At 44.5% G+C, this 27,618-nt stretch overlaps 1 protein-coding gene across 1 annotated transcript; it reads right to left on the reverse strand.

Moving 5' to 3' along the window:
• Positions 1 to 27,136, reverse strand: CAMKK2 (calcium/calmodulin dependent protein kinase kinase 2). Its single transcript, XM_065417643.1, has 16 exons — positions 26,959 to 27,136; positions 26,613 to 26,692; positions 24,359 to 24,406; positions 23,665 to 23,718; positions 22,783 to 22,834; positions 21,721 to 21,854; positions 19,481 to 19,517; positions 15,597 to 15,618; positions 10,617 to 10,705; positions 10,165 to 10,364; positions 10,005 to 10,058; positions 8,676 to 8,749; positions 7,737 to 7,824; positions 6,608 to 6,736; positions 3,810 to 3,910; positions 1 to 76 (listed from the first exon to the last, which is right to left on the reverse strand). Exons 1-16 carry the CDS (start codon positions 27,134 to 27,136, stop codon positions 1 to 3), a joined length of 1,416 nt encoding a protein of 471 aa, XP_065273715.1.
• Between the last annotated feature and the right edge of the window lie 482 nt (positions 27,137 to 27,618).

Raw genomic sequence — 27,618 nt, forward strand, 5'->3', positions numbered from 1 at the left:
TCACGAAAGAACTTCATCTCCTCCCACATCTGGCAGGTCATTGCACTTCAGATTATCTTCGCTGCCTTGCTTCCTGCTTTAAAATGAAATAAAACACATTAGTGTCCTTAAAAAGGAAACATTTTTTATGAGGAGGGGGGAAAAAAACCCTGTATATGGTCTCAACATATCATCTAGTAAACAATTCCCACACTGCCAATCACAATCATGGTTTATTTTTGTAAGCACAACAAACCTAAATAGGTAAAGACAGAGCAGACTGGGTAAAAACTAGCATTCTAATGGCTGTAACAATATCCCAAACCACTCGAAAGCAACAGTACTAGCTATCAAAGATTAGACCGTAACACACATGGAAGCAGTCTCACATGAAAGACTGCAGGATAGTGGAGGCTGGGGGGAGGTTAAAGAAATATGGGAAGATTCTGGGCCACATAAAATCAAATGATAAAACACATATATGGTAAAAGAGAGAACAGATCACCTCCTTACCCCCTCTGTCTAGCCCTCAGCCACTTACTTCACTTCACATGACTGATTTAACCAGTGTTTGTGGGGGGTGGCAAAAATAAAACAAGTTACTTTCATCTACTGTGTTTGACAACCGCTTCGGTAGTTGATCAGTGATGGAAGAGACAGGAGCTTGCTAATCACAGCATGTAAAATATTACGGCTCTGTTGTAGAACAATCAAATCACCAATACGAAAAGGATTTGAGTGTCAGATTGTCAGCTACAATTCGGAATATGAGAAAAAGACTCAGAAAATACACAGATAAATTCTTTTATCTCATAGTTAATAACATACATTATGGGAAGATGTCTTCCATGCACAACTCCATCTGAAGTCAACAAGAGTCACATGCATAAGCTGAAATTCACCCCTCTGCAGGCCAGCCTGAGGTCTAGATACAACTTAAATCCTACTTAATCTCTCAAAATAGGATTCAGTTGGCTGGTGCATAGGCCTTGTTCTGTCCCTCTGCACATGGTGAATTTTACTGATTGAACACATCTCAGGACAAGAACTTATATAAACCTACTCCACAATGGATAATTGGGGGATTTACTTGCTTAAGTTCCAGGCATGCCCAGAAAGGAATCGAGCATTGGCTATGGAAAAGATTCCGATTACACACACATCTGTCAGCTGAGCCTCCTGTAATCAACGTAATACAGGGTCTGTGGGGAAAATTTAAGTAAATTACCATGCCCTTTAGATACTGCTAGAGAGAGGAGCGTGAGTGGTGGAAGCCAGTGTCCAGCAACAGCACGTTCAGTGGTTTGTCAACCCTTCCATTCAGAAAGCTCAATCCCCCACGGTGCATCTGTTTTAAGATTCTCCGTAGAAAAACCAAGCAAATGCCCAGGCTACTTTGGGAAATTAAAACAGGATACAAGAGTCTCAAGAAACTGCTGCTCTACCTTTGTTAGACACCGGTAGAGCAGCAGAATCCAATAACGTGTTCTTTGTATTGCAACCTTAAACTGAGACAGATTGAATCGGCCAGGATGCCTTTCAACTTCAGTAACTTGAAACGGACAATGAATATGAGCTCTCTTTATTAAGTCTGTGATGATATTTCACTAGATTGATCTTCCAGTTTATCCAGATGGAAAATGCCTTATACAGCCTGAATTACAAATGTAACACACCAAAATCACAGGCATTAGCAGTCTTTTGGGTTCAAATACAAGGGCTCTGGTTCAAATTAAAATCAATTTTCTGCACCAGGCAGTTAGGTGCTGAATATACACAGGACTGACCCAGACAGGAGCTTTCTGCTTAAGAGATGTTGTCACTTGAACTCCCATGCAGATGCAGCCCATTCTAAGCACTAGCAGGCAGGACACCAAGCCCTCATCCATCTGGGAACCAGTGGAGCCGGGCATACTATAGGCTGGTTAGGAAATGGGAACTTCACAGTAAGCATCTACAAGCTCAGCAAGGCCCTTAGAAAGCCTCATTCCAGCTCAGGAGCCCATAGACACGTGGGGTGAAATCCCGGCTCCACTGAAGTCAGTGAGTGTTTTGCTATTGACTTCAGTGCTGGCCCACATACAAGCCCTTGGGATCTTATCATCAATGGAATGAGTCCAGGTGAAAAAATCTGCTTCAAATGAGGGGGAAAAGATGATGGCAAACAAGAAGTCCAACGTTTGTTTTCATTTATTAATCTGTATTTAGTACAAAGCAGATCCCAACACAACGGATCAGTTTATTAAAGTGAAACCTTTATTCTAAAGGTAACTTATTAACGTTTCACAGCTGCAATGCAAACAGAAAGAAAAACAATGCACCTTTAATCTGCCTGATTAGTTTACTGGCAAAATTCAGTTCTGTGTCCTCCATTTTAGCAAGGAAATCCATACAAGACCATTCCTGTTATCAGAAGAGCAATTCATGCAGGTCTCTCATCCACTGCATGCAGCCAGAAGAGCTTTTGTTATTTACCAGTTATTTACTAGTAATGCGTGATCCACTTTCTGAGAAAGCTCCATTAATGCTTTAAAGGACTATCCTATTTTCAATGTAATTTTCCTACAGTTTATGGGCTTCATTGGTTGAAACAATGGCAATCGGTTACTGGGCTCACGCACTCTGGTGAATGGACAGCCCCCGATTCTGAAACCTTCATATGATAGCCACTGCTTGTAGCACTAACACTGCTTCCTGGTGTAAATGTGTCCCCAAATTGTGCTCCCTCTCCTTGTACCTAGATCTCTGTACGGAGACAATTTTGAAGGGAACACAAACCCAAAGAGATAAACGCTTCTCTTGAGTTGCATCACACATTATCTGTGAATGTCCCAGAGCTCCATGGAGTATACGTTGCATACATGAATGGACAGGCAGAAGGCACTGCCGGGTAAGTCTGACTGATGTAATATTTCACATTTACTGATTTGTTTTTTCTAGAATTGTGGGGAGTGGGAAAGTGAAGTGAGAACGAGCACAAATCAGGTCAGACGACCACAGTGTCCGAGGCCTTTTCCCCACCTCCCCAATAATGAGCTGAAAGGAACCAACGTGGACTAGAATCCAGCTTGCAGTCTCTTAGCTGTGTTGGTTTTCCAGGAGCAGCTTTGACTGAATACACACAAGGAGCAGATGAGATGCATAAGAAGGTGCCAGTTTTACAATCACTCTGACACTCCTCCGATGGGAAGGCTCCATTCCCATTCACATGCAGGAAGTGAACAGCAGAGCTAGCCTTTTCATATGTCTCCTACTCCTCTTTATTATAAGGCTTTTTGCCTTTAGGAGACTCTGTGCCTCTAATCCGCACAAAAGTGGCAGCAGTAAGGACAAATCCTGAGGGACGTCGAACACTTTTCCTGCAACTACAGTTCTGTCTCCTGGGGGAGTTCAGGATCTCAGAACCTCTGAAAATTTGGTTCTAAATCAGTATTTCCACTCATACTTGCGTAGGGAGCCATGTGTCCTGAACTGGCTCAGGCTACAGTAGAGATATAAAACAGAGGCTGAGCATTCTTTAGGGACAAGGATTTGATTTCATTCGGATTTGGTACAGGATACCATTTGTGTAGTATCATAGCACTGTGTGCTTCAGTTACAAGTAACTTACAGGAACCACTTCCCTTACCACTGAAATGCAGTCTTCTATGGGTATAAATAGAGTTGAGATTAGATTCAATACATACAGCGTATCAACTAAAAGCCTGGTTGTAGTACAGGATTCAAATAAAAATTCTCAGGCTCTGCTGGTGTTTTGCACTGTTTCTATTCACTCACTGTAAATCACTCTGGAAGTATCCATTGCGCCTGAGTGAGATGAAGACACTTACTTCAGTAGGTTCCCTGGGACACACAGCGATCGTTCTTCTCTCCTGCTCCCCTCAAATGGATTCCCGAAAGATCGCTTCCTGATCATCGTTTTAACCAAGATCTGCAGGACAAGATTGATTTCAGTCAGGGCTAACCCTTTCCAATAGCAGTGCATTTCCACTCAAGAGTAACAGAAATGTTTAAAGTTTATACTGAACCAACAGAGTTTGTGCTTTAGCAAACTATTCAAAACAAGCCTAGACTGGGCAAAGTTTTCATTTAACAATAACGACGATTGCCAGGTCTCCAACTGCTTAGTACAGAAGCTCATTTCTTTATCTGGAACTCCTCAGAGCTACATATGCATACTTCAAACCACAGGAGACTGGATATGAAACCTGAGCGAAGAATGTGACATTTTCTCCTCCAATAATCTTTCCAATTCAAAAGTGAATTTTGATTTGCATGTATCTGTCACCCTGCTGGGTTCACTTTCTGTGAATTTCCAGCTGCTTGGTCTTTAATGGCAAGAATACTCATTCAAAGCACAATTTGCTGGGGGCGGAAAGGGGGGAGAGAGAATGCTTTAATACGTGCCAAAACTGAATTGTGATTGGAAACTCTATAGTTTGTACTGAGCTAACTTTAACTGTGAAGCACAAAAGTTACCAAAAAAAGAATTTGAAATTCATGTTACCACTTAGTTTCATAACTTACATGTTATTGCACCAGTTCCCTGATTTAATTAAGGATGCAGCTAACCACCACAGAGCAAACTATGAGTATTATAATTGAGTGTATAGTTTGAATGTACTGTCAGTGGGTTACAAAGTCACTTAGGGAACAGAAACAATACCATGTGATTAACGTAAAAGCCAAGAGTGTGTGACTCTTATACCTCAGTGTAACATTTGCAGCTTGACAGGCAGACTAAGAATTATTCCCTGGAGAAATTTGTGAATAATTTTGAAGAACAAATCAAATTTGAGAATTCTGCAACCTGTCAGTGGCCAATTCATGAATAGAAAAAAAAGAGAGAGAGGCAAAACAAGTTGAATAAATCATTAATTTTGCACTCAACTGTGCTAGACACACATTGATGTCAAATGGGGCTGTAGGTATTCAGCACTTCTGGGGGGAAAAAAGTCAAAACTTTTTCAAACGTTCTCCTTTGATTGTAAACGCTTCAGGATGGGGACGATCATTGTATTTGCATCTCGTACAGGGCAACACACAACGTTAGCATTTAAAAACCAATCTATTACAGGGACGTTAAAGCGGATGAGCTATTCACAAATAAAGGCAGAAATAAAAACGCAGGCCGTTTTTTTCCCTTCTTCTAAATAATGACCTAAATTCAAAGACGTGACAGCAGGACAGGAAGGAGGTTGCTGCTAATGAATTCAAGGCGTAGGAGATTTGGGGTTGGGAACACAGAGATTGTCTGATGTGAAGCTGAGCCCCGTGAGGAGCAGATGCAGAGACTATCCTTGCTGGGCCTGATCCTGTCTGGATCAGAGTGCCTCCTGCAAAGTGCAGAGCACCCTCAATTCCCACAGAACTCAGGACTGAGCGTGCGCTGTGCTGGGCAGAATTCAGTTCTCTAAAAGGAAAGAGGCCGTGGAGCACAGATTGCTCCATTGTCTGCTCAGCAGAACACATGCACACACGGTTGCCAACAATCATTGTTCTTCCTCCCAGATTTGTTCCCTCTCAGTAAAGTGAGAGTACGGGGCACAGCGGCAAGAAGGGGAAGGCAGCACAGCACCTCTTATGACACCTTGCGGCGCACAGTGAAAAAGCAGAAGGTACAAACTAAAACTATGACAACGCCACTGAGTAGCCATGGCTCCAGTGGTGGCCAAAAGAACATCATAACAGGCCCAGGGATACCTGCTTGAAGGCCTGGTCTCTGTTGAGTGCAGCCCTCCTCTCCATATGGTACAGAACTTTAAATATGGTTCTGCTGTGGAGCTGGGCTTTGCAATCGTTGGGAGGCAACGTACGAGAGCTTTGAAATCTGAGAGCGAACCACAAGTTGGCAAGATGGGAAAAAACAATTTGTTTTCCTTTTTTCCTCCACAGCACCATATTACAAACAGCCACATGAAAACCCTAAGGCAAGTTAAGAGACTACAGCATTCAGTATTCTTCTGCTAACTCCCACTACAATACACGGAGATTTCCCTTCAGTGCAGGACACGGGACAGGCGTGACCAAAGGCCCAGAGCTGCCAGGTTAAAAGCAAGCTGGAGTTTAGAAGGTCCAATAGAAGCCACAAAATCCCACTAAACAGCAGTTGCAAGATGGCAGCCACAGATGCTCCAATCAGATGTTTTTTAGAAAGGGGTTAAAAGTAACAGGGGAAGGGGAAGCCTCAGCACTAGGAGATAAGAGACTCAGATCTGCGGAACGGCGATAAGAGAGCAACTTCTTAGACAACATCCCGTCTTAAGGGACTACTCTGAATGATCTCCAGACATACAGAGTTCAGTTCCACTCCAGCTTGAGGGGAAGGCTACCTCCACCAAGCAACTGACTTTGTGGTCTTTTTAGCAGCTGCTTAGAAGGGCAGTGCTGTCCTAGATCTAATTCGGGAAAAGTTTCTGACACAGAGATGCCACATGCTGCTGCATGGTGCCCAGATGCCACCCCATTGATGGGTGCATTAGAAACAGAGAATACAGGAGTCCTGGCACCTAGTGCTCAACTCTAATCATTCATCAGCACAGCTAGGTCTGAGCAGCGATGCTGGGGCAGTAAGAGCAGAGCATTTTCCATGCACCCACTGAGCCAACAGTTGTCCTGTGTTACTCACCACTGTGGCCAGGCTCGGGATGTGTTTGACTGAGTTCTCGACTTCTTCTTCGGTCACCTCGATGAGCGTGCAGTTCTCATCCTCCGTCGGCAGCGGCTCCGCTCCGTTCTTAGTGACCCACGGGTGCAACTTCAATTAACAACACAGCCTGTCAGAAACGATTTCCTCTTTTTGAAAAAATTAGAACAACCCAGACCTGGCAAGCGCACCGCACCTCTCCGGCTACAGTACTCATAGGCCTGTGAGTTATTAAGGAGCCAGGGATGCTCTGCCCTTTAACCTAGTGAGCTAGAGGAATGAACGATCTCAAATCATTAGGACTAGAGATGAGCCTAAACCAAAACTGCAGATGCACACACCCTCAAACTTTGGGGAAGTGCAGCTCTAGATCCAAACTCTGTGGACCAGGCCTATAGTCACGTAGGAGGGGAAAGTATAAATAATAGGTAGCACATACAAAGCACTTTGCATCCATGGAGCTGTATATGCTTTACAAAGATGGGGAGTCATCATTACTCTTATTTTACAGATGGGAAAATGGAGGCACAAAGAGGTGAAATGACTTGCCCAAGGTCACGCACAGAGACAAGTGGCAGAGCTGGGAGTAGAATCCATGGGTCCTGGCTCCTAGCCCCAGACTTTAAACCAACAGACCACAGCAGAAATGGGAGAATAAGGAATCTTTTGCCCAATCTCCAAACACCATGAACCATTGTCCATTTCTCGAGCCCTTTCTGAAGGTTCAGAAATAGCTCATTAACTCCCCCTGGTTCCTGCCTTTCCCCAACCTTATTTGCCATTTTCACAGCTGCTCAACCCTTCTGGGCTCCAGCAGGGAGAGAGGGACAGACGTCTCCTGGGAAGGCTGTTTTGCAATATTATCCTAGAAGCCCAGGAAATACCGGACTCAGATGATTTCTTTATGTGGCCTAGTCTTGCAGGCACAAGAGGTCCTGAGATGGAGAAGGCTCAGGAGGGCCTGAAAAGGAGGCACTGGGGGGAGGGAGCAATGAATGATAAACTGACTCCAGACAAGACTGAGCAAAGAAAACGCAACAAAATAAAAACAGCCCGGACAGTAGCGAGGCCGCAACTCACCAACAAGGCTTCATTTCCAACTGGCAAGTACCTTGATTTCCGGGACTGAAATCCTGGATTCAGGGTTTTTATCCAGCATCCGCATGATCAGATCCTTGAAATCCTCGGTAATGTCTGGCCTTGGGAAATTAAGTGAGCCACGGGTTAATTTGAGAGAGTTCACAGCCACTTCTCATTGACAGGTTTCATCATATCAGCTTATTTCCAAAGAGGTGTTTGGGGGAAGAGCTAGGTCTGGACATAGCACCCTGGGTTTAAATGCCTGTGCTTCTGCAGATTGCTTAGGCTAGTGCTAGAGAATGACCATGCTGTGTGCACACGCACTTCTACTCCACCGCGGAGCTGAATCCTGAGGCCCATGCTGCCCAGCACTCACTTTGGTAAAGCTCTGAGTGGAGGTGACAGTGTTTGGGAATGGGATTAAAATGATGGAGAACCAAGGATTAAGGAGTAGCAGAAAATTTAGAAATCCATGGGATTACTCAGATCAGTTACTTCTTCATTTAGTCACTGCCCCGGGAAGGAGGGACCCACTCCCATGTAACTGTCCCCAAGGGAGTTTCCATAGGAGAAGCAAATACACACTGACATGACTTGGAGTCAAATAAACAACCGTGCTCAGAGCGGTCAGGGATGCGCAGGGTATAAAAAAAAAAGATGGAGAGACTGGACAGAAATCCACCACGTGGCAATGGAAGAGGTTAATTCCCTTTGGAGACTCCAGAACTTAAATAACAAACATTTTTTCAACAGCTGTAGATCAACAAATGTTGACCCCATGTCAAGTTTGAAGGGAGTTTTCCAGGGATGAGTGCAGCAGAGAAAGGGAAGTATTGGTGGTTTGGGTTAGTTTTGTAAAATCTCATTGGATCAGGTCCAGTTCCATTGACTCAGTGCTTTCTGGGATCCTGGGGAAATGGTGTTCACTTTCCAACGTGCATAAATAATAAAAAGCCTTCTATGTACTCACTGATCTGGGAATTCCAGGGGTTGGGTCTTGATTTTACTGTGTAAACTTAGAATCCTCTCATCCATAAAAGGGCACTAGTCACAAACAAACAAAAATAAACAACAGGATTTGTTAAGCAATAAGCCAATTTGGTGGAGTCAGCAGAACGCATCACTTGCCTTGGGAAGAATTTTGCAGGATTCCAAAGGAGAGGGAGAAAGAATTCGGGGGGAAATACAACATAGGGCCGATTTTCTCACCATGTTATTTTGTTCAGCTTCATTTAAAAACAACAACAACAAAAATGACACCTTTACATAGTGTGGGCTCAAAGGACAGAATAGAACAACAGCTCCTGGCTGAACCATCTGGACAGGCCCAACCCTACAATCCTTGAGCATTCTGAAAGCAGTGGAGCCTCTCACGAGCAAGCACTGCTGGATTGACCCCATGGTTTGGAAGAGAGCCAGACAGGGTCATCCATTCTCCAGCATCATTTATTAAGCCATTTCTCCCTCTACGTCCCATTGCATCAGATCTCTGCTGGATGAGGTCTTGCTTGCCCAGGACTGGCACAAAGATGGTCTCAGCAGAGGTGCCCTCTGCTGGTCAAATGGATCTACTGTTTAGTAATTTGCAAGGTATGGGAGAAGCTCACCCATTTACTTGGGCTTTCAACTAATGAATCCATTAGCATCACAGCAGGCATGGGTCATGTGCAATTTCACAGAGTCACCCAAGCTTGTGGTTACTGATTTTAAGCTGAATGTGAAATGCCAGATGTTCTGATAATATAAATGAATCAGGGCAGGAATTACTTCATTATCACAAACCATCCCCACTCACAGTGAGAAAAACCACTGCAGTAATGTCCAGACACCTTAAGAATGAATGATTAGACATTCATAAAAAAACCCAACACTTACAGAGCTGTGGGTTGCACAAGACACTCTACGGTAGAGCCTGTGTGGGACTAGTGTAGAGCCCTGCAGTGGAACTGGGATCCTGTGGGTCCTGCAGGACCCGCTGCCATAATAGTGGGAGCAGGATTTTAAAAAGTCCCACGCTGCAATGAAGCCCTGCAGATGGGCGACGCAAGGGGCTGGGCCTTAGGAGGAGCAGCTTCATTGTAAGGCAGGCCTCTGCACACCCTTTGCGCTGGAGGAATGTTGGCCCAGCACCAGCGCAGCAGGCAGCAAGGGATAGGTTATGGGAGAAGAAGCCATGACTGATCAGGCTTTTTTGTGGGGGAGGGAAGGGGATATAAATTTCACCCTATGAAACACCACACACAGCCTTGTGTAGAGATATGCTGACTCACTGACCAGACTCAACCAAGAAACTCATTACCTGTCCAAACACAAAACAGAAGAGCGTGATTCCCATGGCCCATACATCCAAAGCCTTGGAAGAAAGGAGAATACAGTATTATGGCTAGTTCTTGCACATGGAGCCCGAAAAGCGTGTATATATTAAAGAGACAGTTATAAAAATCCTCACTACAAAATACCTTGCCAGAAAAGATTTTTCTTATTTCTGAGAGGGTTTCCGGTGCCATGAATGCAGGGGTGCCCACAGTGTTGGTCAGGAGGGCATCAGTTCCTTTGAACTCATTACTCACTCCAAAGTCAGCGATTTTGATGTGACCATCTTCCCCAACTAGAAGGTTGGAAGGTTTAATATCCCGGTGGATTATCTTTTGATAGTGCACTGTGTGTTAAAGAAACAGCAGGACATTAATGGCAGTGCATGCTTGTAACACAACTAGCAGGTGGTAGCTAAGAGCAAATGACCAAACACACAGGGATTGCAAAACTCAATTAACAAGAACGTCAAAACTATGGGCCAGATCCTGAGTTGGTGTCAGTCAGTGTCGCTTTGCTGGAGCCAGCTGAATTACACCAGCTGCGAATCTGCCCCCACGTTGTTAAGAACGCCAGTGGTTTCTGTTTAGAAGCTTACAGTATTCGATGCCTTTGATCAGATCTTGAAAGTAGAACCGAGCCTGATCTTCAGTGAGAGGTTTAATGGCAGGGACTTCCATCACAGGCCTGGAAAGGCAACAAAGCAGGGCTAATGAGGAAGAGGGGCACAGTTTAGAACCCACAAGATGTCAGAGGCTTCTTTTTCCGACTGATATTTAAGAGAACAGGTAGCAAAGCTCTGACCCAGTGAGAGATAATGGATTCTTTAGCTCATGAGCCTGGCTATCCTATAACTCTCCTTCCTGTCTTCAGCAAATGCTGTGAATTAACTCACTATAATAAACCAGAACGTTGGCATATTAGGCCCTGTCTACACTATAAAAATAATCATGTTGCATTGTTGTGGCTCAGGACGTTGACACATGGTTTTTAGTTATCTATGGGTATGTCTACACTGCAATGGAACACCCGTGGCTGGCCCATGTCTGCTGACTTGGGCTCGTGCTACAGGGCTGTTTAACTGCAGTGTTGATGTTTGAGTTTGTGCTGGAGCCCTGGCTCAGGGACACCCCGCGGGCCAGCTCCAGGTGTTTAATTGCAGTGTAGACACATCCTATGTCACCAGAAGAAACAAGCTGGGGAACTCAATTTTAATATGGTAGATACAGTGGCACCTTTACACAGACTCTGCCTAGGAAAGGCAGTGCCAGACATTCAGCCATCCCTGCTGCTCCAGGGGAGAGATTTTATGTCCCTGATCTTTGGCTGCATTAGGGCCCCTTTGCCGCACTACACTGTTGCAAAGCAGCCCTAAAACCGCTGGAGCCAGCCACAATCTCAGCCGGTGCAGAATTGGAAAATGGCTCCTACGCTAGCCCTCCTCTTGGTGGGTGGCTTAGGGGACATAACTGGGGCTCCCCTAAAACCCAGCAATTCCCAGCTACTGTAAGTGCCCCTGAGCTTGACAGCTTGCCTATGTTACAGCAGCCCCCAGGCTACTCCGAATTACCCTGGGGGGGGAGGGGTCAGTTCAGAACACAATGGCCCAGGACGAGGACCAGGGAAGTAGAAAAGTGGCTTAAAGTCACCTTTGCAGCCTTGTGAGTTGCGCTGCATGTTCTTTGGCTGTAGCCAAAGATGGAGGCCTACACCTTACCTATCCCTCTATATAACAGGTTCCATGATTTCCCCTCTTGCATGGGCACCTGGATGGATGTCACCCCAGAATATCCCTCTGGTTGTGATACACACAAGAGCCCGAGCAGCAGGGCTCTGCTGCCCTCAGTGGCATCACGTTCATGCACAAATGCTACCTTGGCAGTGACAGCTCCTCCCTTTAGTATTAGATGGCCAAATCCTGAAGGACTTAATCAGCTCTGAGTCAGGCAAAACTCTTACTGAAGTCAGTGGGAGCGTTGCTTGAACAAGGGTGGAGTGAAGAAATTAGGGTCTGGTCCATTAGAATCCAGGTCATTAACATACATAGCATGGTACGTGCATATAGCACTGGATAAATTATTGGATTTTGGCCTTATAGATCAAGTTTCCCTGTCCCAAAAAGCTTGCAATCTAGAGGCATTGATTAAGGCAAACATTACAGGAAGGCAGAATGTACAAAGGATGGGAAGCAGCCATTACAGTAGAAATGCTTCCTGGACTAAGTGGTGTTTAAGAAGCAGCATGAAAGTGGAGATCTATACAATTAAAAGACTGAGAGAACTAAAAGCCATTTCAGTGCAAGATGTCTCCTACAGACATGAAAGTGCTGAGCTGCCCTCTCTTAGGTCTGATTCTCATTGAGGTTTAGGCTTGTGGGAAGAGAAGTTTCCAAGGATTTCCAGTGTGGTTTACTCCTGTCACCCAATTGTGTTTCAAGTGTCTTCAAACCCTCTTCCTCAGCACAAGCTTGGAAAGCGGCACTAGCGGGCTCCACTCCAATCTCCCCCTACACAGTCACACAGCACAAAAATGAAGTGGTGTACCGTGGCTCTCTCCCATAAATAGCGGTGTCCCCTCTCGACCCCAGAATCTGGTTCACGTCACTATAAAAAGCCGAAGTGGGACAGGGGAAGGGATTAACTGAGTCACATTAGAAAGGAACAGGGCACAGAACTTGGAACAGCACCTTGGCAGCTGTTTGGCTTGCACATCTGGACCTTACATAGTTCTTCCGTAGGTCACAATGGCTGGCTGTACTGGTCCATCTATTCGTCCTTTCAGAACTGTCTCCTTTCTATATGAGGGACAGATGGAATTTTCTTCAATCCCAGGAAAGTCGGTCTCCTCTTTTTACTCATTATTTCCCTCAAACGAAGAGATTTAGGGACAGATCCCAACCTCTATTACACCAGTGCCAATCTGCAGTTACTCCCTTAAAGTCTATGGAGTTGGATTTACTGGGACTGAGAGCAGAATCTGACCCTTAATGTGGCCATTGCAAGAAAAATCTCCCTTCTCCACTACAGTCTTAGTTCCCCAGTATTACACCCCCCTCCTGTGGTATCTCAGAGAAATGCTGAAGCACAGGATCTGGTGCTACGCCCCCGTCTATTTAGGATCCATCGAGGTTTCTAGTGTTCCAGGGCTAACTGCAAAGTTCAGATTATTCTTTTGCCATCAGCAGTGCAGGAGTGTTGTTTTTTTGGAAGGCAGGTGGGACTCTCAGAGGAAAGTTAAACTAATAAGCTCCACCTTGAATATGTGTCTCTTGTCTCCTTGCCAGAGTCTGCACATTTTCCCAAAAGCTGTGGGAGATGCTGCTGCCCATCTTGAATCTCTGAAGGATCCAGCATCTAACTGAAGTAGACAGAGCTAAAGAGATGCTAGAGTGCCTTGCTCTGTCCAAGAGTCCCCTTTTGTTCTTCACGTTGGTGGAGGATGCCCATATATTTATCACTGGTATTATAACAACAGCTAGAGGTCCCATCCAAAACCAGGGACCCACTGTGCTAAGCACTGTAATGAATAGGAAGAGACAGTCCCTGCCCTGAAGAGCTTGAAATTTAACCAGAGAAGACAGATCAATGGTGGGAGGGGGCAGAGAGATGGATGTGACTCGACCAAGGTCCCACAACATGTCAATGATATAGCCAGGAATAGAATCCAGGTCTCCTGAGTGCCCTACCCACTGAACCATGCTGCTTGCACTGCCCACCCCTTTGCTGTTCCCATAAATGGTCATCTATATCCTCCTGAATCCCATCTCACGCTAGCACACGATGGTGCACTGCAGACACTCAACAGGCTGAGTGCCAAAGATAAGACTCATGGATAACACAGGAGATGGCCTCACAAGTCAAGAGGATCAGAAAATGACCCATTAGCGTCTATTATCTGTTGCACAGGATTACCCTCCACTAGCACTAATGGAAGCTGCCTATGCCTCTCAAGGGCAGAGGAGACTCTACAGTACACAATTATTTCTCAGCTGGATACATGGGCTTCCCCACTGTAAGATGGGGGGGGGAAGAGAGAAAGAGGTGAGGAGGACTCAGCATTTCATTCTCTCTCCAAGATGACCCAAGCTAATTCTCAGTACTGAGGGAGAAGATACATATCAACATAAGCTCAATGGGTGTTTAAATTCTCATGCTGGAAAATTGTATCATGAATCCACAAAGAAACACATTGGCTTACTGTGTTTTCAGCTTCTTGCCCATGATAATAAGGGAAATCTTCAGCTCTAACAATGTTATTATTTGAATTATTATAGCACCCAAGAGCCATAGCCATGGACCAGGACCCCATTGTGCTAGGGGCTGTACAAACATAGAACCTACCCAAAGAGCTAACAATCTAGTTTTAGTTACAATTACATTGCTACTGCTGCTGTCATGAGAACTGCAAACAGCCCTTACTACATTCAGAGATACTTTTTCCTAAACGTCTCATGCCATTTAAACCCTATTTTATTTTTCCTAGAATTTTTCATCTGTAAATCTCAAAGCACTTGACAAAGTTCAGTGAGCATTATTATCCCCAAGTTAAAGATGAGGAAAAAGGTTACATGATTTGCCCAAAGTCACACAGTCATCAGCGGAGTCTGAACCTCAGATTTCTTAACTCCCAGTTAGAGTCCTGTCCACTAGGCCATGCTGCCTCTGTCCTCTGCTGATGTAGCAGGTTGAAAGGCAACAGAGTTTAGAAAGGAATAAAATTCAGACAAGATGTTGACATCCCAGAACAGAACTGAGACAGTCTGAATGTAGCATACTGCACACATGTGCACAAGCCGACACAGGTATCTGCAGTTGTAGATCTGTTGTGCCATTTTCCCAAGACATGCAATAAGGTGCTGGATTGGACCCAGGATTCCACATCTCACAATCATTTGGGCTCATTCTGCACTCTCATGGATAAACTCAGAGCACATCAGAGAGCCTCAGTCAGTGTAACTCACATACACAAAGGCAAGAAGAGAGACTGCAGCAAGAAAAGCAGCTAGCAGGAGGAGGTAAGAGCCCACCTTACTTTAACTTACACCTCTCCAAACTCCTTGGCATGTCAATTATAACAAATTAGACTCCCTTATTGATCAGTAAGGGGTGTACATAGGTTATGGGGCATCTGGGTCTCAGAGCACGTCTACACTACAGGGGCTACAGCAGCACAGCTGCAATGCCATAGTGTAGACACGGCCTACATCGACTGAAAGGTTTTTTTCTATCAATGTAGGTAATACACCACCATGAGCCGTGGTACTTCGGTCCACGGAAGACTTCTTCTGTCAACCTAACCACATCTACAATGGGGGGTAAAGGTTGGCTTAACTACAGTGTTCGGGGGGTGAGAATTTTTCACACCCCCGCGTAACATAGCTAGGACAATCTAAATCGTAAGTTGCAGACCAGGACATAGGGAGACCTACTTTTAACACCTTCCGCATCACCACTGTAAGGAATTTGGCCCACTGTATGCACTATTTCAACCAAACTACACTCACACACAGTGCTTATGAAATACATTTGCTTCAATATTCACTAAGTTTGTAGACCTAATAACAAGGTTCAATACTTACCCTTGTTTTACCAGTTCAAACACTGAAACACAAAGGAGAAGGTGATTAATGACAGGCTGAAAGCTCTGCAAACAAGATCCCAGCAGAAAAGCAATTATTTCTATGACCAATTATGGAAATAATAATAAACAACAACATGAAACTGGCCGGGTGAAGTGAGTTCAGAATGTGGAAGAATCCCATGTGCTATTTTGTTTTTTAAAAATGTACATTTTTACATGACGTCGTCACTGTATTTATCACAAAGATCTGTAGTTCATGCAGAAATTAGACTGACAATTCACGCCGCTACTTCAAAGAGCATATTACTATCTTCCTTGTTAATAATCTATGAACTAACATATTTGTTCAGTACTTCAGAATCATTATAGTTTATCAGGCTAAGAATCTTCTCACTATGACCCTGATTCTGCATTTCTTACATACCCAAGTGTTGAGTGTGCAGAGAATGCAGAACTAGGGTCTAAGGACACTTTAGCTCTTTGACCCGAATACTGTGCTCCATCATCAGTTAAGTAAGGTACAGAGCAAAATACGCACCATCAGGAAGGTTCCACCAGGGACCAAGTAAAAAGTTTCCCCCCAAAAAACGTTCATGGATTTAGCTTAAACAAACTGCTTATTTCTTCAAGAAAAGCTGGGAAGGAGCCAGTAAGGGTCTATCTATACTGCAGCTGAGATGAGCCTCCCAGCCTGGGGAGACATATAGCGGGACTCTCACTAGCACACTAAAAATAGCAGTGTGGATATTGCGGCACCAGCCTGGGCTCAGACTAGCCACCCACGCTTGGAACCAGGGGCTCACCCAAACCTTCACTGGGGCTGCAACATCCACATAGACAAGCCCCACTAGCACAAGTGTGTCTACCCATTTACTCCCAGCTGCAGTGTAGAGATACCCTTAGTTCCTCTGCTAAATAATGCACATCTTACACCTTCTATGATGTTATATTTTTAAACTAAGTAAATAACGTTTTTGCGCCTAAGCTGAATGTGGAAAACACACGTCCTTTGTACAAAACGGAGAAGTGAATATATTCAGTTATTTGTACGTTCACAGATACACATTCAGGCCCTGATCCGGCCAAGTTCATGCGGAGTAAGTACTCTGAGAGTTGCCCCACTGAGGTTTATGGGACTAAACAGGGAGTAAGGTCCTGCATAGCATGAGAAAGGATGACAAATGTGCCCCTTCGTTAACATGTGTTTTCCAGGCACAACAGCTGTTAGCCCTTGAAAACCTGGCCCCCAGGGGGTAGATTAAATTAATAGAAATAAGGCAGATTCACAATGAGACCAATATGCTAATGAACTCAGATGATGATTTAAAAAATCATAGTGGCAAGAACGGTGATTGGAACATTGGTCTTAATTGGTCATTGTCTTGGCCTTTGTTCATCCCCTTTGTTATTGCAGATGGGCATTTGTATTGAAATTCTCAATTTTTAAGGGTAGTTTTGAGCAATATTAAGCAACGTATATCAGGGAACATTCTCAAGGCTGATTAGTTCCCTTAAACTGGTCTATTTTAGGGAACAAACTGCTAAACAATTCTAGAGAGACGGGGAAAAAAGGTAGAGGCTGTGCTAATCAGTGAGCTCTTACAGGCTTTGCTGACATGACTCCCCAGATCTCTGTGAGTAGTTTGCTCTTTACAGTCATTACTGCCTAAACCCCCCCCCAAAAATCTACAACTCCCACCAGGAGCCAACTTCAACAGCTCTGAAAGGAGCTAAAATTAGGGTACGAGGAGGAAACTCCCCCCCCCCAAACCCACCATCTGACAATAAGGAAATGTTGCATTTCCATAGTATTTTCAACCCAGAGTCTCAGCATGCTCTGCAACCATTTATTGTTTAAGTAGGTAAGTTCTACCCCATTTTATAGCTGGGATAACTGAGGCACAGAAAAGTTAAGTGACTGGCCCAAAGTCACACAGTGAGTTAGTGGCAGAGCAACGTATTAAATCCAGGTCAGACTGTCGACACCCTGCTATAACTAACAGATAACACTACTCTTCAGTTCAATCCCAAATAGGGTTAAGCAAGAATGAAACTGCAGGAAGAGGTGTCCATAATGAATATCCAGTTTACAATCCATTTTAATTTACTTCTATTGCACCTTTGATTCAAATCAATAGATGTCCAGCTAGTGCAGGGAGAGAATCTGAGTCTGGAAAGATATGCAATACATTAGTATGTGGGTCTGGTACTGGCCACTTTCAGAGTCAGGGTACCAAATAAATGGGATCATTGGTCTGAGCAAATATGGCAATTCCTACAGTGCTATTCCTTGCACTACCACAGGCTTGTATGCTCTTGGGTAAGTCACTTTAAGAAAAAGGAGGATGTTGGCACAAGACCAAAGGGGCATAAACTGGCTATGAACAAATTCACGCTGGAAATTAGAAGGTTTCTAACTGTCAGAGGAGTGAGGTTCTGGAACAGCCTCCCAATAGGAGTTGTGGGATCAAATAATTTAGCTAGATTTAAGAGAGCTGGACAAATTTATGAGTGGGATTGTATGACGGGATTGCTTGTGACTGTAGGGAGCAGGGCTTGGCAGTCCTGCAGGTCCCATCCAGTTTGTGTCTTATGTTCCTAAAATCTCACGTTTCAGGGCTTCAGCTGGTCACCTGCAGGAGTCAGAAAGGGATTTTTATCCCCCAATTATTACCTGGTTTCCCCCAACCCGTGCCTCTTCCCTCTGAAGCATCTGAGATGGCTAAAGCTGGAGATGGGAAGGGTGGGTGAGTGCTCTGAGGTGGCATCAAGCATTCTTTCTCTCAAGTGCTTTGCTGGCTGCTTCTTGTTCACATGCTCAGGTCTAACTGATCGCCATGTGTGTGGTTGGGAGGCAGTTTTCCCTCAGGTCAGATAGGCAAAACACCCCCAAAGTCACTGCCATTCTCTGCAGCATGGGGGTGCAGGTCACATGCCAGGATCATCTTAGGATCTCTCACTTAATCAATTTCCTGCCACTGCAGGGAGCTCATACATCGGTGCAACTCAGTCCCTCCTATTCTTTGCCTGTGACATGCGATAATTTAGTTTCCTGGGGGCTGTAATGTTTGGTCTCATTTGGTTGTTGGGTTTAGTGTATGAGTGCTGGGAGGTGTTGATGGCCTCTGATATGCAGGAGGTCTGATTAGATGATCTCATGGTCCCTTCTGGCCTTAAACTCTATGATTTACTGCTCCCCTGTGCCTCAGTTTCTCTCACTGTAAAATGGGGTTGGGAGAGGCAAGACAATGTAAGCACAACTCTTTGCAACCCTCGCTTGGCAGGATAGCTACGGAAACAAAATTATTATTGAACTCTGCTCCTCTTTAACCTCAGCGGGAAGGGCAGGGGTTTCAACATTTGGGGAGAGAATGCAGATAAGACAGTCCCTCTTTCAAAAAAGGAACTACAGCTTATACAGCACTTGGGTGAGATGACAGGAGGATAGCAGTTAAGAGCATTACAGGTTACAGCTGGGCACCTGGCTCTGCAAAGTGCTCCCAGACATCTAATTATAACCTAGTGCACTGCTGAGTATAGGCTGACCGGGTAAAGTCCTGTTTTATCTCTTTCTGAGCCCAGATGTTGGATCCCACATGTCTCTGTAATTAAAGGGGACCTGTTCCTCTGATATACCCATGCCATGAAAATTCTCACTGCTGTAAGCCCTATTCTATTACTTTAAGTAGCATAAAAGGAATCTCCATAGTGATCAGCTACTTTGCTGGCATAACTCACTACCTCAGTCCCCCCTGCAGACCATGGGAAATATTTTATACAGTCATCCAAAAGTTTGATCCACGCAAACAGAGATTGCATCCAAATACTGTCACTGTCATGTGGCATGCATAGTGGGGCAGAAGGGAAGAGTGACTTGTTTACCCATGTACAGATGGTCCTCGCTGGGGTCATCTAGCACCTGTCAACACAAGTTAGAAGGATAATAAAGTGACTGCACATGGATAAAAAGTATTCTATATTTCCACAGGTCCATATCACCCATCAGAAAATACCAAGAATAAATATACTGACAATAGGGACATGGTATCAGATATTTTAGGCCCCAAATGTATAGCTAAGGTTTTATTTACATACACACACGCACGTGCACACACACGATATAAATCTACAGCCACTTAGGGTTTCATGGTTGTCCCAGTAGTGCATACCATGGTCACTCAGAACTTCTTGACAACATCAGGGACAGAACTCAGATGTTCCTGCTCTAAAAGCACAGGCCTCTAACATTTGATGTCAGGGAGAATTACTCCATTAGTTGTAAGCAGTACATGGCATGAGACTCAGAAGTTCTGAATCTATTCAGAAGAGAACTATGGTATGCACATCAGACACTGCATCCCTCTGTATGTGTATGTTTGTAGAATAGATAGATTTTAAATTTTTACACACACACACACACACACACACACACGTACGTTAAATACGTAAGTGGTATACGTGGATTCATGGAGAAATAAAGCAAAATGTGTTTTGTCTGGTTGATACCAGTTTAATTATGTTTTAAACCTACACCCCTGATATACCCATATCAGGTCAGCAGCTTCAATTTTAGAACTGGTACTTTTCGCAAAGCCATTTCCCTTTAGGAATTCCAGTTCCCAACATCTTAATTTAAAACAGACATTTTTGCTTTGCTAATCTCACTAGTTCCTTCCCTCAAGGGAAAAGATAAGAGGGAAAAAAATGTAGCTATAACACAAAGGAAATAATACTTCTGGTATGTTTAAATATTTTATCTCACTTGTAAACCAGCAAATTTGAGTATGCATATTCATAGATCTTGATACTTTTTGCATGGTCAGTTTCATTAAGCCAATATGTTTCCTAGGAGACGAATGTGGAATCTAGCATTGGCATTACTCAAACTTTTCATAATTAATCTTTAAAGGATAAAGCATTAAAAGAACCAGAAGTGGGATTAAAAAAAAAAAAAAAAAAGTCAGAGAAACCATCCAAGGGGATAGTGCAGACTGCGATTCCACAGCCGATGCTGAAAGAGCAAATTGGAGCATATGGATTATTCCTCAACTCAGAATGAAAAACCCCTGAGACGTAATTGGGCATATGGCTTTAGAGGACCATTTACACTCTCTCAGCATTACAATCAAATTGTGCTATCTGTAGGTTCTGTACACAGAGCTTGCAGGTTTCCTTCCACTGCTGAGTGCAGGGACCAAATCAAACAGACGCCTTTACTGAACTAGATATAGGTAAGAATAAAAATGATTCTCTCTTTGAGCCCCATCCGGAAAGATCCTCAGCACACTCCGCTCCCCCTGAAGTTAATGCGTTCAGGATGCTCAGCACTACACAGGAGGTGTGCAGCACCTTGAAGCTTCAGGGCCTTTGTACAGGGGCTGATCCAGGAGTATAGAACAGGGCTGGGATTGACGGCACTTTATGCAGACAAGGAGAAGTTACACTTTTTGCTGCCTTCCTAGAGCAACAACAAAACAATCACTTCGAGCATACATGATCTCTCGCACAGAACCCCTGGAAACACCACTCCCCTCCTCCCCAAAATGGACTTGACTTTTTACATTTCCCCCAAAAATCTGATTGTTTTTGCAGTCAGTCACAAAAACTAACATTCTTCCAAAAATCACCATTTTAAAATGGAGGAAAACAAGCATCTGATTCTGAGATATAGGAACCAGACCCACAATTCCATCTCAACTGGTACACAGAGATGCTCCTAGGTTACCATTTCTCTTTCAGCTTGATGCATACTGAGTGCCTTGCAGAACAGAGATCATTTTATTCCTGGTGTCCAAGCATGACTAGATTGCACATCCAGTGTGTGTGTCCACAAAACAGCCCACAGAAAACCAACTGCACATGCATCCCTCCATGTAAATCTACAAACAGGCATTGCTCGAGTCAAGCTAGACGCCTGAATGCTCTGAAGATTTATTATTATTTATTACTTATTTATTTTAAAGATGGCCCTTCAACCACACTGGACAGATCAATATAGGAATGGCTTTCCGGATGACAAACGTCCTGCCTTTCAAGGAACACCTGTATTCTGTACTGAACGCCTTCAGGCCCCTGCACACCCTAATATTGTAATTGCAAGTTAACATTTCAGCCAGTCTCACCTCCACCAGTTTCACTACATTAGGATGGTCCAGCTTTTTCAAGATGGCGATCTCTTGGTACACCTGTTCAATGGGCCCTTTTGGTTCCAAACAGCCTTCGGATGTGGCTTTGGCACCTCGAGGAGGTGGGCGGCCTGTTTAAAATGGTAAAGATACAGGAGGCAGGTAGCACAAGACAAGTAATAAAAGCTGGCAGCTGATACATGTGGCTGAGCCAAGGTAGCACCTCATCAACAGTCACAGGATAAAAGGCCTGATCTTCAGCAGTGCAAAGATTTCCCCTCCCCCCCCCCCCCCCGACTTCTCTGGGCGTTGCAGGTATTGGGCACCTCTGAGGAGCATGCCATGATGCATGTATTTGAATAACCCTAGTGCACCGCAAAATGCTCTAACAAAAAGATCATTTAAAAGAGAGAAAGGCCAGATCGTTGCTTAATACACATGGTCACTGATGACCTTACCAAGACAAATATCTACATTTAATTTCAATAGTGTTTGAGATACAGTCTACAGAAAAGCACAAAATGCAGCTGATCAAAATTCCCAGCCCCCCCATTTTTGCAGGCAAGAACTTGTTTATTTTCTCTGATGAGTTTTTACAGTCATGCCATCAGTCTCTGGCCCCAATTCCACTCGGACGCTTCTTCTTCGCAGATGTGCAACATGGCTCAGGTGACACGTGACCAGGATTCATCACCGAATTTGGTCCGCGGGTTGGCTCATTAGCTAGGCACAGCACAATTCAGTGACTAGCCCAAAGTCACACAGGATGGCTGTCAGAGCCAGGAACAGAACCAAGATCTTCTGGTTCCCAGTCCACTGCCCTAGCCCACAAATGAACCTTCCCTCTATCATTCCAGCCCTCGTCCCAAACCTCCAACATCAATATACACAAAATTCAGCACTGCCACAAAGCACTTTCCAACCAGGATATCTGCCTCATACATAGAATTCTGCTGTCAGAGACCGTGAGGCTATATGTTTCCCCTACCCCACCGTCTCTGCTGCTCAGCTGTAGATCTCACTAGTTCTCCACACATCAAACAGCCATTTGTCACTTACGTGGAAACCCTGCTTGTCTCATGAGCTTCTTTTTGGAAAGAACTTTCATTGCCTGCAATACAATTAATATGTAAATAGATTCTGTCACTGCTATTGCAAAGAACTCACATGTGTAGGTTGAAACCTCGCTCTTGGGGGCAGACGCTGGACCTTTGTGCAAAGCCAAATGGGCCTGGTGTAGGGGATGAGAAGGGAGCGCAAACCTCATAGGACAAAGAAGTGTTTTTGATCCATCTTCAGAAGCACTGGGGAGACATTGTTCTGCTCACATACAGCATCTTCAGGGGCAGCTCCCCCATGATATACCTGAGGGGGATCTCTTCCCCTCTCTTGTGTCTCCCAGGCTCTCCTCTCCCCACATCCCAGAACTTTCTCTCCCCCTTCCCCCAGGTTCTCAGCCCCCTTCTGGTCTCGCCACCAGGTTCGCCCACCTAAGATCTTGACTCCACAAGGGCAGCATGGCTTTAAGGCAGGTCTTGCTCCTGCTTGATGCCCTTGGGCCAGCTGAGAAACACTCCTCCCACACCTCATCAGCTAGCCAAGCAGCACATTTTCTCCCCTCCAAGGCAAGTTGATGCAGGAGCCAGGGATGTGGAAGAAGATGCAGCTGGGTGAGGAGAACAGGGAGAGTCTCTAAGCTGCAGGATTCCTGCCTGCCAAACAAGGGAGTCAGCAACCTCTGGTAGTGCTGTTTGGTTGGTGCGTGCTATTAGATCTGGTGCCCAGCCCAGAAAAGCTAGAAAGGTGGGTGTCAGATCAGGGAGCTAGAGAGCAGGCTGGAATGCGCACGACTCCATCCAGAAGCTGGAGGTGAGGCAGATCCGCCCCTGCACCCAGCACTAGACTATGCTTCACCAGAGAATCTCTACTAATGATACTCACATAGTAGGTGTTGTCATCTTCATTGTACGCGAGCTTCACAACCCCATAGGAGCCCTAGAAAAATACACCAGCAGCCACAGGTTACTGACTGGGGGCCGTCAGAGAAACACATTAGCCACCGTGGCTCCCACTATGGGTGAAACATGAGGTCACTCTCTGGACTCCTTTGTAGGCCCTCAGATTCACAATGATTGTGGGGCTCCTCCCTCTGCTCCAGCACAGCCAAAAGGTGACCCCCAAGTTTGAGCTCAGCATGGCACAGAACATTGCCATTCAAATTGCCCACTAGTAATACAAACACAGTGGGTTTCAAGTGCTGTAGCCCCTCAGGCTCCAATGCAGGCAGGTCACCTGAGAGTCCTTGATACACCAGTAGCCATCTTGGGGACATTCCTGAGCAGGAAATCACCACAGGTGCTGACCAATCTATTAAAAAACTCTGGTAGAGAGGTTAATAGCATGGGGCCAGATCACCCTCTTGCATGGGAAATTATACCTGCTGTGTTTCATTGGACTAGAAATTAACCTTTTAGCACAACTGAAAACAGCTGTAATTGCATAAAGTAGCAGGGGTGAGGACATTTAATGGAGTATACTTATGAAGGTGTGAGCTGACTTAGGATAAAAGAAATTAAATAGCCCACCCTGAAACTCCCAACCTAATGCTCATATGCCAAATCTGTAAAGTATTCACCTTTCCGATTTCATCTTTCAATTTATATTGATTAAGCTGCACACAGTCCTACAAAGGGAGGGAAAAAAAGTTTGACATGAACCAGTGGCATAACAAAAACAATCACGTATTTATTTGCATTTTTTTTTTTTTTGCACAGGAAGAAGAAATGCATTATTCATAAACAGAGCTCCAAAGAAGCTCGAGACATCAGAGCACCATTAGAGTCAATTAACTGGAGAGAGAAGAAAAAAAAACAATCCTGAAACAGTAACAAACCTCTTAAATCACAGATGTAATGTTCTTTAGACAATAAATGTCATCTTTTACTCTGCAGATTACTGTATTTGTTAGGTAATGTAAATCCATTCAGATTGTAACTATAATGTTTGATTTCATTAGCAATAAATGACAGCCATTTGCCAAGATTGGGAATTTCTACACATGGCTAATTACTGACGTTCATGTGATCATTCTCAATAAGAACCACTCACATGAAATAGGTATATAAAGATCAGTAGCTGAAATTAACAGGTTATAAACCTATCAGAGTGCACCAGGCCTTGTAAGCAGTGGAAAGTTTAGTCCTTAACTAACAGCTAGTGACTAACTTCCAAATACCTTTATTATGTCTAACACACTGTCTGGCAGACATTTACTGCCTGTTCTGTGTTAGAGACGACAGGTTCTGGGCATGCAATACAGTATATCTGCTCACTATTTCAGACAGGGCAGGTACACAGGATTCTCCCCATGTTCAAGTTGCATAAAGAAACTCATGATGTACCAATGAGTTGCAAACCCCATAATAGCTGCTACATTCAGAGTGGTATGGTCTAGTGGTCCAAGCACAGGACTGGAAGCCAGGAACTCATGAGTTCTACTCAGAGCTGGGATCAATCCGCCCTAGAGTAGCACTTGGACAATTCACAACCTCCTAGCCCCCGTGACAGATATGGCAATTTCTTAGATCTTACTATATTAAGTGTATGTATCATTGTGGGCCAGGGACTGTACGTAATTCCATGGGGATGAGTGACCACACATCATCCAGGAATTACGAACAATGGGGGGTGATTAGGCAAATTCACTCAGGTTCTAACACCTTCAGAGAAGTACCACCAGCTGCAGAGGCTGCATACACTAGTTCAAACTGGATTCTCCAGAGACCAACAGACAAAGAAATGACTTTTGGATAAATAGCCTGCTTTCTGATCCAGCAAACGGACAGGACCTTCTGTCCAAGGGTGGCCCCAAACCTTTCTGGGAAGGGTTGGAAGGACTTTAGGTGACTGACCTCTGGTAAGCGTTAAGCATATGTATAGGAACTTCTTTTTTTTTTTTTATGTTTTCTCTGTAATGCTTTCACCTTAAGAGTAAATGTGCTTGCTTACAAAGATCTGTGTGATAACTCTCAACTGCTGGCATGAGTAGCTGAACAGTACGTTGTTCATAGCCATTGACGAGAAAGCAAAGCACAGATGCTGGCCTGTTTAGGCAGTCTGGCTTGCCGGGGACAGTGCAGGCAGGGAACTGTACAGCCTGGAACAACTCCAGTCAGGAAGGAGAGAGAGGGAAAAGCCCCAGTCAGGAGGTCTCCACCTAAAAGGGGTGAGGAGAGTGCACGCAAGGTGATCCATGGTTGCTTCCACTGAGGAAGCTTAAATAAGAACACCATGTTCGCCTCACCCAGAAGGTGAAGATAAACACAGCATCAGATTACTTATCAATTAAACTGACCTCAGAACATTGAAAAGTGTTAACTTTTAAAAATTACTGTGCCCTGCTGAGTGATTGAATCCCAGCCAAGACTCTCAGTTAACTCAACATTGTTTATGTCTGTCCTGGGTTACACAGGTCAAGCCCCTATTCTTTTGAACTTAGACAGGAAACTCATGCTCCAACCATACACAACACCCAGCTCCCACAGAAGCAGAGCTCTTCTGCAACTCCACTTCTTGGGGAGGTTAGATGCTCCACAGGAGCAAATATTCAAGGACATCTGATTATACAATAAATTGAGGAATCCCCAAGACCTTTGGCTCATTAGGGCTGCACCCTATTCTGAATTTCCTTTAAAGTTCGCAAAATACTCTATCGAAAGAGGACCCCTCCATGAATAAGAGGTTGTGTCAAAAAGCAATAGGCTAAAAGCATCTTGAACCAATAAGACTGCAGAAGTAGTAACTGGTCTGCACTCAGGAAAGCCACACATATCACAGAAATGCAGAGTCTGTGCAAAACATTAAATTACATAGGATATATTTTTCCTTACCTGCAAACCTGTAATAGAAACTTTATTTGATTCCACTGTCGGCCTCCGGGGCAACCGAGGAGAAGAATGTGGAGATGTAACTGGAGAATAAGGGAGAGATGGGTAAATGTAACGTTCATTCACACCTGCATTGCTACTGGGTGACTGTGATCTTTCCTGTCGAGACAGTTTTTGACCTGAAAGATTCTGCTTGGCTTTTGGCTCCCTTGTCACCTCTGGGGGCCCTTAGAGCGCCAGGAACACCCTCCCCTGCAAATAAGACCCTGGCTATCAGACACCATCATCTCTTCACCGCAGTGTTCCACATGCTCATCTTCCTCTTGTCTGTCCTGTCCCCACTCCTCACCTGGGGCACCAGTCGAATCATACTCTGTCACCACAACAACAGACTCCATGCCCAAGTACTCAATGGTCAGTGACAACAAGCTACACAGATAGTCAGGTGCCTTCCTGCACTCGCTGCGTGGTTCATCGTAACAAACAGGTCTCTCGGCGGCAGGTCTGCTGGGAACACATGATGGCATGATGCACTGGCCGGCTTCATCCCAACTGATGGCATAGCTCCATCAGAGATAGTAATCTAAAAGCAGAAGAAATAGTTAGCAGCAACTTTGTAATGCCATACCTACTGGCCATGCATCGTTCACAGGCTTGTTTAAAGACAAGAGTTACTGTTAGCTGGATGTTTAACTGATCTAACAGTATTATTGCTGTTTGAATTATTATTAAGAGGCTTTTATTTAATGTTGTTGATCCACTATTAGCACAACAGGGTAAAAGCTAAGACCAGGTATAAACATTTGGCTAGGATTCGCTCACATAACTGACTCCCAGAATGCAGAAAGAGAAATGTTTAGACAGTAATATTCCTTTTACTCTAACCTATATAAACAACCCTGAGCATCAGCATTAAGTTCTTTAAGAAAAGCCAGACACCCTAGCCTGATCCTATTGACGGTCAGGGGAATTGTATCATCAACTTCAATAGGGTCAGAATCAGGCCCTC

Source organism: Emys orbicularis, chromosome 16 (assembly GCF_028017835.1).
Source record: "Emys orbicularis isolate rEmyOrb1 chromosome 16, rEmyOrb1.hap1, whole genome shotgun sequence".
NCBI classification, from domain to species: Eukaryota; Metazoa; Chordata; order Testudines; family Emydidae; genus Emys; species Emys orbicularis.